General features: G+C 40.1%; 1 protein-coding gene across 9 annotated transcripts in view; it reads left to right on the top strand.

Moving 5' to 3' along the window:
* EVI5 (ecotropic viral integration site 5) overlaps positions 1–11958 on the top strand; it is a 76685-nt gene that overhangs the window by 763 nt on the left and 63964 nt on the right. For 8 of the 9 annotated variants that reach the window (XM_040566323.1, XM_040566325.1, XM_040566322.1 and 5 more), the window contains exon 2: positions 10118–10347. In XM_040566323.1, the coding sequence (XP_040422257.1) occupies positions 10118–10347 (230 nt within the window). Of the gene's footprint in view, positions 1–85; positions 228–10117; positions 10348–11958 lie in introns of those variants that run through there. The other variant, XM_040566330.1, reaches the window with a different exon arrangement.

The following is an 11958-nucleotide window of genomic DNA, read 5'->3' as shown; positions in this document are numbered from 1 at the left end:
GGGGGCGGTGGCAGGGGGCAGCTCCCGCCTGCGGGGCGTGTTAACGGGTTTGTTTTGCGGGAGAGGGGGGCTCGTATTATTATTATTATATTATTATTGTTATTGGGGTACTGTTAAACCCGGAGCTTCTGGACATTTCATTTTTGAGATGCAATTTTCAACCGCTGCTTCGGAGGTCTCGCTAGCACCTCCTGCCGCATCTGCATAACCGAGATTATATAATAAGGGTAAGGAGCCGAGTGTTCCGGCCACTCACTGATCATGGCAGCTCTAATGCTCCGGGTTTTCATGCGGTTACGTCGAATTTCTGATGGTTTTCTGCCTTGCTGACCAGAGAGCAATTGCATGCCAGCTTCACGTCTGCTGTAACGCTTTGAATTCCCTGACCGTGTTAAAACAGTCTCAAATCATCCTGGCACAGCTTCTTTTCAAGATTATCTAGAAAAGATGTAGGATGGAGTCACGTCCATATGGAGAAGAACTGACAATGTTCAGTTCTACTTTTCTCCAAAAGTAATTGAGAAAATACTCAAAAGATGTTTTTTTCCACTCAAAAAACTTTTTTTCTTGCATGCACTTTATGTGGCTGAAAGAGAAGGTAACAGTATCTTTTTTTTTTTTTTTTGGTAGCTGTTTTGTATAAATATCTTTTTACTTCTGTAACCTTCTAACCCACAGTTTCTGCTTTGATCGTGGCTGTACAGCTCTACATTTACACAACTGTATATTGAGATCTAAGGCAGATTTTGAAATATTTAGATATAAATCCTATTTCAAGTAAGGGTTGAGAGAGGAAATAAACGGTAGTGAAAGAGGGACATGATCAGGAGGAAAGCACAGGGTATTATGAATCAGTATTGCCTGAATTTGATTAAACTCAGATGAGAGCAGCTGTTGAGTGGGTCCCTGAAGGTCCACCCAGCCCAGTAGTGCCTCTGAGAGCAGCAGATGTTTGGAGAAAATGACTAAACACAGGAATCCTAATTCGTTCCTATTTCTCCTCCTAGCTTCCAGCATGCTGAAGTCTAGATACTTCCTGGGGTAGAGTTTAGGGACTTGGGTTTCATCGCGTTTTTCACTGCCCTCCATACGTTTTTATTCTGTAGCTTTGTCTGATAGTTTTTGAACAAATAAGCAAGAGATGGCTGGAGAGTGGAAATGTTCATGGAAAGGAATGGATGGGAGAAAAGCCTCTCAAAGTTGACAGGAGGAGTGGGGGAAAGTGATATGCCTAAACAGTTGCTGTCAGTTTGGTCTCTGGGTAAGACTGATAATAAATGGAGGAGTATTTTAAAAAAAAAAAAAAAAGTCCCTTGTCAGTGAATTTTGAAAAACAGTTTTTACCTTGCTAATTCAAGGTTCCATTACCACAGTGTAAAAGAATAAAAGCCATCTTGGGCTATGCCTAGATAGTACTAAATGTTTAAATTTTCTTGCTCCTTCTGATATATTAACTTGTAACAAGGTTTTTTTAATGCCTAAGGAAGAGTCCTAGTAGAATTTAATATTTTAGTTACCATTTTGTCAAAGGCATAGTTAAAAAGAAAAACCCTTTCAGCTGATAGTCTGGGAAGATGAACAATAAAGAAAATCCTGATTGAATGTTCTTTTCTCGATCAACTTCTGCTTGCCTTCATTACACACTCTGAATTTTTTTTTTCCAAGACATGACTACATTTTTTTTATATCTATAAAAGCAAATAGTAAATATTATAGTTGCTTAGAACTTTGAGTTGTTAGATGTGTTCTCTGAAGTTCTTGACTGTCACCTCAGTGTGTAGATGGCATGCTGAATTAAAACCCTGTGTCTTATCTACTGGTAAAAAACAGTATCATCTGTTGGTACATTTTTGATTAATTTAAATGGGGAATGCAGTCATGCTTTCATTATAGTCTTGTCTGCTTAACTGTCTACAGTTCAAGTGTATCCTTTTCTGCAGCAAGTAGTGATTGAAATAAAAGGGGGCTGGGGATTGGGCAGGAGGCTGGGTAGTAACGTAGGTGGACTTGCCTTGCTTTGTTCAGTTCACATTCAGCCATGACATGTTTTTGTTGAATGCACGTGTGCGCTTTAGCAAAAACTACGTGCTGGCAAGAGGCTTTAGTGAATCCTAGCTTGTCCTTGATTATTGCTAATTTGTTTAACTTCCTTTGAACTCTGGTAACTATCCAGTTAGCCTTGGAGTGGTGTTTTGGGGAGGGCCCAGGCAATGTCTGGTCTGCTATAGGATTCATGTAATGAAGAATGTGATCTCCTTTTGGTCACACTGACCGGGATCATATGGTGGTCATTGTGTTATTTCAGGCTGTATTAATGGTCAACTTTGGTGATTTTCTGTAAAAGTAGTCCTTCTGAGACCTGGTGAGGCAGTTCCAGTATAGTTGGGGTTAAAGTACAGTGCTAGGGTTGGGCTTAGTTCTGGACTAAAAATAAGGTGGTGTCTGTGAATGACTGTGGGCATCTAATCTTTCTGTGTTGGCTTCCAACTTGGGAAACAGCCAAAAGGCGCTACCACAAATCTTTATTTTTTGTATGAACAAATTTTACCTGTCTCCCTAATATAATGTTAAATACCTGTTTGACAACATCGTAACATGTTCTTGATCAATTGTTTTAAACATAGAAAGTGTAATTATTGTGGTGATACAGAACTCCAGTTCACCAGTATCTTATACTGTATTAACTCTGTTTTTTTATTTGGTTTCTTCAGACTGGCAGATGGGCCCAGTCTTGTAATAGTGAGTTGCTGTTGTCAGAACTTCACAGTGCACTTGTAACTAAGAGGATGTTATGAGAAGAGCTTACTGTTATTTTTATTAGAGTAAAACTATTGAGTGTCATTTAAAATGGATGTAAAAAAACTAATAGCTAGCCAAAAACCGTTCTGGATGTGTATTTTCCATATCACTATATAGGGTGATACTGTATAGGAGAACTCAACTTTAAATCTTTTTCACAGATTCTTGATGTATATGTAGTTTGAATGGCAGACTGCTTTCAGACATAGGGGGAAAAAAAAGTTCCAACTAAATGTTCTTTGAAACAGCAGAGCTAAAAACAACATTCATTAAGTAAAGTTATTTTTGTTGGATTTTGTTTTGCCTTGGAATGCTGGGACTTTGTGGATTTGGCTGAAGCTTTAGTGTTTCCCAGACGTTTGGAAAAAGAATTGTGATTGATATTTCTAAAGACAAAATGAGGACGCAAGTTAAAGTTCCATAAGACACTTACAGACCATGATATAGACTTGGGAGTTTTATTTTTTTTTTTTTTTTACAGATCTTTACAAAAGAAGTGAATAGGCATTTATTTCTAAACAGAAGCATAAGACTCAGTGGTTAAACAACCAAAATAACTGTTTTCATTTGGCTATGAGTAACGTAATTTCTCTGAAGAGCAGGCTTCTTTTTCTCTTCTCACTAACTGGGGGAAAAACTTTCATTTAAGTGGCGTGTTCAGAAAAAACTGCAGGAGCGCTGCTACAGACTTCGGTGGCATGGAGGAAGACACTACAACAATAAAAGGCTGCTTGCTTTGAGTTATACTGTAAATGCTTGTGAAGACAAGTCATGGATATCCGAAGTAAATTGGTGGGCAAAGTTAAATACTACAGCAAGGCTATGGATGCTGGCATGGATCATGTTACTAGAAACAGGGTACTGATGTATGTCCTTCTATTCAAATCTGCTGGGCTTACTGTGGATAGCTTAGACAACTTCCTGAAACTGGAAGTTACTAAATTCGTTGTGCTTTTCACTTCTAAAAGTTTTACCTTTTCTTATACTCTGTCAGCAGCAGCAAGCTGTGATGAATTTGTAGCTTGCAAGTAAGGGTCGTTACTGGTCAGTCACTTGGGAATTGATTTATGTGTTTGAATGTGAGTGTAACTGATTAGGAAGTTGATTAATTTTAGTTGATTAATTAAAGGAAATAAGAGAAGTATCCTGAGGGGAGGGTCTTGCCAGTCTTTGTCATCTAATTTGTTTTAAATTCTAGTAAGTAAGTAATAAAACTGTAAACTTTACCATGTTCTGTAAGGCCGTGCCTGTGTTCTCCATCATCTCGCTTCACGCAACCCTTGGGAAAGGGGACTGTGCACAGCCATGTAAAAGGGAGATAAGCATTTCAGTTCTAGCTTGTGGATTGTGATGTATGTCACAATTAAACAGGGAGAATTAAACCTAGAAAACAGGCTGCCAGTATATAGAAATGTTGCATAGAATGGTGTATTTTTTATCTTGTCCAATATTTGATCATTTTAACTTACCAATTTAACTCCTTGTAAATCTTGTATGCTTTCAAAGTAACATCAAAAGCATTGATCTTCATTGTGGCTCAGTGACTGTTTTAAAATGTAACTTAGTTGTTTCTGACTTCTGAAATATGGATCTAAGGCTTTTAGTAAATTTAAGTGCACTGATGTACTTTTGTTTATTTTCACCCTAATGTAGTTTAGCAGCTAGTACTGGCACTGCTCCAGGAGAAAGTTGGCTGAAAGCAACATTAAAGGAACTAGATATTAAGGGATGAGTAGGAAAGTAAAATCTGTAGAAAGGCGCTTTCAGGATGAAGCATGTCTGTCCTTCAGGCTGTGCTATTTTTTTGAAACGTGTTGATACTTGAACTCCAGTGAAATGGCTGACTTGCATTTTATTGAAAAACATTTCAAAGTCTTCCAATCTAGTGCATGAACAAACTGAATTTGCAGTTGTTCTTGATTTCAGCCGACTGATCTATGACTCTTCTTGTTTTGTTAGCCAATGGGACAGTCCTTCGAGGATAAGCATGTAGCTTGGCACTCAGAAGCACAAAGATGTTTTCCAAACTGAGGTCTAAAAGAACAAAGAAACAAAGGAAATTCCTTCAAGTTCCCCCATAAAGCTTTTACTGTAGTCCTTCAGTGCTTTCTTTCATAGATCTGAGGCATTGTTGTCCATCTTGTACTCAAGTGCCATATCTAGAATCTTTACCCCGTGAAAGAAGGCATGGATGGTTCCCTGAAGGTTGTTAGTGTTCATATGCCAGGCTTGAGAGAGAACTTGTTTGATAAAGGGTCATCTTTAGGTAGTGCTTGCAAAAGCACCTTGGTTTGACTTCTCAGCTGGTGTACTGGCCAGTACTTGAGAGACTGTAAACGACAGTGGTCTTCAGAGGTAATTAAAAACCTGGAGTTGTTTGTGGAAATAAACAGAGTTCAGTACAACTTTGGTTAATGATTGAAATATTATTTATATGAACTTTGACAATGGCTTCAACCTTTGGTGGGTCACTGCAACATTTTTAAGTACCTTCTCAAAACACCTTATATATTAGATTATGTTGTGAACTTGCAGCTTTGTTTCTAGATATTCTAGGCCCACCAAAGCCTGAAGACAACTTTAAAGAAAGTGTATTTATTAAGTGATACTACAGAGAGCTTCCTGCTAGCTTTAGATTTACACAGTTTAAAATGTTAGTCTGCTTGTTGTTTACATCAGAAAGGCATGGAGAGCTGGTGATTATCAAACGGAATGAAAGCTGGTGTATGCCAGCAGTGATATTCCTGACTGTTGGTATGTGACATTACAAGAAAAACTCGGGCATATGAGAGTAAATCAGGACTTTCTCAGACTTAGGCTGAAACCAGTTAAATGAATTTCTTGTACAGAAGGTACAGATGAAGCTGATAGTGAAACCATGCTGGAGTCCTAAATTAGGATTTCAGATTGTCAGGAAGCATTATAACAAGCTGATTCACCAGCTGCATCTCCTGCATGTCACTGTCTGAGTCAGTTTAGTTTATTCTTCAGCTATTAGAATGCTGTTACCTTTTGAAGCAAGCAGTAGACTGGGTTTATGGAATGCTGTACAACTTGCTTGAAAGCCATGTACACAACCACTTCCTTGTCTTTTTTTTTTTAGGATCCCACCTCTTTCTCTTAGGAAGAGAAGAAAGGATAGAGAGAAGATGTGAAATACATATTAATGTTTGTATAAGGCTTGCAGTTACTTTTCCTTTGTGTGATAAGAATAGTTGAGAGAATAATTCAGGTAATTAAGATAATAAGATTTAATACATGCTGCTTCCAGGGAAGCACAGAATGCAGATATTAACTGAACTCAATGTCTACAGTGAATTATTTTTTTGTCAATAAGTCTAAATCGATGTTGTTGTTTTTCTTGAAAACAAACATTGTGTAGCAAATGTGATGGTAACATTTTGGGGCTTACAGTAGGGTGCTGCAGCATATGTCTGGGATTCTCAGGCAAAAATAATTAGATAATACATATGTGATGTGGGATGCTGCGGTCTACCTACAGCTGGCCTTACATAAAATATTAAATCTATTGTTCCACTGCAGTATTCATTTGGAATAACTCAAACCTAACACAGTATTGCACTGATCAGCAGCTGATTTAAGATACTAAACTTAAAGCTGAGATGCTGAGTTCATGTATTTTAGTTGACATACGTAAAGTGCACATCTCACATACCTATACAGAGATCAATACAAATGTCTGTTACCTTTGCTGTAGCTTAAAGAAGCAGCCGTAGATCTGTGCCTTGCCTGGTGCTTGACCAGGTAGGTGAGCAGTGCTGGCTGTTTTCTCACTGGAACCTGCAGGGGGGTAGAAGGTCTTTAGTGGCTTAGCCATTGTTTGGTTTTGTTCCCCTCTGTCTCTTTAAAGATTGATCTTTTCAAACTCAAAATTCCTGCACTTAATTAGGAGGTATCTACCTGGTCTTAGGCAGGCAGATGCAAATGAGCTCTCCCTGTGCTTTTTGTCTGTTGGAGGTAAGCTCTGTGGCAACCTGGGAGCAGCTGCACTGTTCCTCCGTCTTGGAGCCTCAATGACTCTGGTTTGGAGCAGAGTTGTCTGCTCAGTTTGGAGTGCTGCAAAGGGTGAAGTAGGCATGATCCTGCCTGCTGGTCTGCCAACCTGGCCTTCTTTGGTGGAAAGTGTCGGTGATCCTGCAAGCAGCGCTTGTGTTCCCAGTCTGGTTAATTAGCAGGCTCTTGAGGGAGACCCCTCTGGGAGAAGAAGACGTGCTCCTAAAATGGACTGACACAGTGGTCTCGCTCATGTGAAATAATAGGTAGTGGTTTGATCAACGGTGCTCTTGGTTTGGTGTGTATCCCAGCTGTTGTTGGTTACCTCTTCAAATGTAACTTAAAGGAGATCGATGAAGCCGGTAAACTGCAGAGGTGCGCTGAGCAACCAATGCTGTCAGCTAGGGCCATCCTGCTGAAGCTGGCTAGCTAAAGGGACAGAGCTTTCATGGCTGTGGTGAATAGAGTCTGGCTGTGGGTTGCATGTCTCACTGCTGCCTCTGGTACCTGCTGCAGCACAGGAGGGCCCCAAGCAGAGCAGCGCCACGTGTTTGTGCTTCACTGGTAAGAAAAGGCAGAACAGAGTGGATGTAGCATAGGTGTAGTATGCCTTGTGAGAGGATGATGGCAAGGGCAGAAGTCCTGTTTCATGTTTGGCTAGATTTATTGCTGTGTTCCTGCTAAGATTTTGAACAGGCTGTGGAGTATCTGGCTGTCCTTGGTATTGCTGCAAACAGCTGAGCACCCTTTGGCACAATAATAAAGAGTAGCAAATGGAAGGATGGTTGAAAATTGTCTACATCAATGATCCTCTGCGAAAGGGAGGCATGGCTGTAGGCCTATGGAAATACTGCTGGTTAAGTAATAATCAGCTTTTAAAAGAAATGTGTTTAGGAGAGTGAGGAGACTGTGGTGTTTTTCAACAGAAAACATCAAAGGTTTGACAGTACTGGCTTTTTCAGTCTTTCCAGAATGTTGTGCTAAGCAACATGACATTTCTAAAGCAGAGAGGTGTTAAACCGTATGCTTACTGGTGTTTTTGCCATCCCTGACCCAGATATCCTGCAGCATCACATGTTCACAGCACCTGGAAAACTTGATCATTCCCAAGCATGCCTGTGTTGCAGAGTAAGCTTGGGTGGTACACTGAAGCATTAGGTTAGCAGATATCTCCATTCCGTTTAGGTTTGGATGTGTTTTGTTCTGACTAGCTGATTGAGGGGTAGAGACTTGCTGTGTGGACATCTGCTACTTGGGCTAACAGCGTATCTCGTTACTGAAGCATTTTATTCTTGAGTTTCTTTGCCTAGCATGTTTTGGATTTCTAGTACGTTTTCAAGCAATATGTTTGATTCAGGGTGAGAGGAAAAAATGAAGAGAAAATTGCTGGGTAAATGTCTTACGGGGAGGATATTAGGGATATACTGTAGATAAGTAGGATGAGAAAGATGGAAGACAAATGAGGATAAGAAATAAAGTTTTGGAGGTGAAGGCATGGTCTTTTAGACTATGAAAAAGTAGATGAAAGTGCATTTTGGTTTTTATGTCTTCTGATCACAGAAGACAGATTCCTGTAAATCACAGCTTCAGGGTATGTGATGCAATGAGTGAAGGCATGGTGTCTAGTTCTGGCTAATGCGTTTATGCCTTCTAAAGGATGTTTCTTCTACCTCTCACAAATACTTTGTACAACGATCTGGTGGTTGGAAGGCTTTTTTCTCCCCTTGATTTGAGCTTGTGGGAATCAAATCTAATTTTTTGGCTGTGAGTGCTTTCATCTAATCAAAAACAGTTTTGCCATCCCACACTTTAATGTAATATTTGAAAGGCAGTATGAAAAGGGGGGATTTACGATTTGGTATGATTTGCAAAGGTTCCTATTTCTCCATTTAAAACGGGCTGTCCATTAGCAGCTGCTGTGCTGAGATGGAGTTGCTTTTTCCAGTTGAAATTATGCTTTAATTGTATTCTGTTAGAGGACCTTGGGAAGCATTTTTTTTCCTGTTGTTCAAGGTCTTTAGTATCTTAGCAAGTACTGTATAAGCTGTATTGAAGAATTGTGACAACCATTGAGCAATTCATTATTTTGAGGAAGTCAGAAGAGATCTAAATTAACAGTTGTCAGCAACACTTCTTCAGGAGAATTTCCTCTTCAACCTGGTTTTGTTTTTGAAAAGTTTGCTAGGCAACTCGCTCTTCTTTTCAGGTGTGTCTAGGTTGTCTCCAGTTGGGCTAGGACAGGAATCAGACCCTGGTTCATGCTGAGCTGGTGAATCAGTGTAGGTCAAGGTCTCTTGTGCCTTTGGTGGCTGAAGGAAGGTGTAGTGAGCGTTCATCAGAAAACATCTCCAGCAGCTGCTGCTCTTCCTTCTCTGTTGATCAGTGAAGAAATAAACAAAAGAACTGGCTAGGCTGGCTGTGTTACTGCTTAGTCCTTGACCAGCGTTACTGCAGTCCACGTGCTGTTGTGATCAGCCCCTGCTAAGCAGAGGGACAGACGGATTCCCCTGGTGGCCAGCTCAGAGCTCCTTTCTGCTCCAGCTGCACCTCTCAAGAGTGCCCCTGACCCCTCTTGAGCCCCAGAATTGTCTGGGAGCTGGCAGTGGGGTTGGGCTCACAGACACTTGTTTGTGCAGGGATGACCTGATGAGAAAGTCAGGAAGCAGAAGAGCTGGCAGTGCAAGGCCTGATGGAAGGCAGTCAGGAGCAGTTGTGGCTTAATGGGCTTAAATGCTTTGTGATTGTTTTCTGCAGATGCTAGAGGATCTTTTACTTTGTAATCTAGAAACGCGGTGTCTGCTGCTCTGCTCTGTCACTGTAGGGGGTTAATGAAGGTGAGCAGAAGCCAGAGTGGTTGGGGTATCTAGACTGATACACTTCTGCTGCTTCAGTGCCCATCAGTGAAGTAGTTGACTGCTTCCTTATATATTTTTCTACATTTTTCTGTGCTGTTTTTAGTTTATTAAGATGTTTTAAAGCAAGCTTTTATTTCTATTCATTTTTGTAATGGAAAGTCTTAACTGATCTGCAGTATTTACTGCAAAAACCAGCTGTTGAACATAACATCACAAATTCCTCTATCTTTCTTTGTGTATTAGCAGCATACTTGCATGTCACTACTTCTGTACTATTTTATTGCTTTTGCTCCTTGTATTGCTTCTGACAGCTTAGAGTGTTTTGGAAAAGTAAATAATCCCAATGTCAGTTTATGTATATTGTATCTTTTTTCCTCTGTTCAGTGACAGCAGGTTGACTGAAAAGATGAAAAAACAACTGTTGCAACCTCTTCTTTTTGTCATCACAGGTGGCGACAGACAAGGTTGCAGGGAAGCTGAGCTCTACTCTCTCATGGGTGAAGAACACCGTATCGCACACCGTCAGTCAAATGGCCAGTCAGGTGGCAAGTCCATCTGCCTCCTTGCACACTACATCCTCCTCTACCACTCTGTCTACGCCTGCGTTATCGCCATCCTCACCAACACAACTGAGTCCAGACGACTTAGAATTACTGGCTAAACTTGAGGAACAGAACAGGTGAATGGAAAACACCTTGGTCTTCAGGATATACTAATTTAGACTAACATTGGGTTGTTGCAGTTCCAGCAGACTCTGTTAAAGGAGGTTGGGTAAAAACTTCATGGCAGAACACCTTCATTTCAAGGCCCCTAAGTTAAAGAATTGATGTTCTTGAGATGTGTGTTTTAGATGCTCTATTTTTATGGAATGTTCGAGGGTGTCTTTCTCTTCCAGTCTTACAGGAGTGTTTATAACAGCCTCTTATCTGAAGAACTTACACTGGAGCCACATGGTCTTCAGTATTCAATTTAAAATAGAGTATCATAGGGTTGAGACTCTTGTATAAACTCACCTTCTTAAATAAAAATGATATTCCTGTTAGCTTTTTGAAATCTGAAAGACCTCAGAAGCCCATTGTTTTCTTGCTTTCCACTATACGATGTGCTCACGTTTAGCCTTTAGCATGTTACTTGTTTACTGGTTTACATGGGGTAAAATTCAGTTTATAAAATTTTTAGTTGGAAACACTAGAAGAGCAGCTCTGCTCTTCTATTACTTATACAGTTTAAGGGCTCAAACAATTTTTCAGTTTGTGTTCTGTAATTTAGTCTGGATCAGGATATCTAGTCTAGTACAGGTACAGTTAATAGAGGAGGCTTTGCATCTTCTCCAGTGTCGCGTGGCTGGAGACAGTGTTCAACCATCTATTATTTGCAAGAAATAATAGGTGCATTCTGCTGGTATGCTAATGGTGACTGGTGCATAATACCTTAATTTCATGAAAGGTAAATCTCTAATTAGTCTTTCTTGTTCTTCTGGACTTTTTTTTTGCATAGGCTGCCGTTCTCTTTGCAGCTTTTGCATGCTTGTATGTTTATCTGCACCATCTGCGTTTAAGATCCAACTTTTGTTTGGATCAGTTGCTATTGACTTGCACAGTCATTGCAAATTGACAATCTCATGCAGAAATAAAATTGGACCATATGATTTCTTAATGCTGAATTTCTAGAACCCTTATTTCCACTCTTGAGGCATGATTTTAAGTTATCTGGCCTCTTGCAATGTTTGGTTATATTTGACAAGTATGTTTTAGTAGCCTATGAGAGGTTGACGGTAAAGGAGAACTTGAGTTCCAATAGCTTTCAGACTTACTGAAGCTCTATAGCTATCTGCTGCCTTCCATTGAAAGTTGCTGTCCCTTGTGCTTCAGGAAAGTGCAGAGACTGACAGTTGAGCTCAAACTGGCTTTTGCTCCAGCATCTATTAGCTTGCTGGACTTTGCAGTGAGGCAGCTGTGGTACTTGTGGTTTTCTTCTACTGATTTAGTTGTGAGCGTAGTCTCTTTCAGTAGAGGAGAAGAGTAACTGGAAGGAGGGGCTAATGCCACTGTGTCTTCTGGCATGTCTTCTCTCATATCCATATTCTGCAGCCTAATAGTAATGCAGTTTACAGGGAAGTTCTTGATGAGGAATGGAAATCTGCTTCTAAACCACCTCATCCTTTTTCCTTATGGTTTATGGGATGGTCGCTCCTTTGAGGATGTATTATGTGTAACTTTTTTTTACCATGCTAGTAGCAATTCAAAATTTATTAAAAGAAGAAAAAAATGGAGGTAAATAGTTCTTTGAA

Source organism: Cygnus olor, chromosome 8, assembly GCF_009769625.2.
Source record: "Cygnus olor isolate bCygOlo1 chromosome 8, bCygOlo1.pri.v2, whole genome shotgun sequence".
NCBI classification, from domain to species: domain Eukaryota; kingdom Metazoa; phylum Chordata; class Aves; order Anseriformes; family Anatidae; genus Cygnus; species Cygnus olor.
This window is presented reverse-complemented; position numbering and strand designations above follow the sequence as displayed.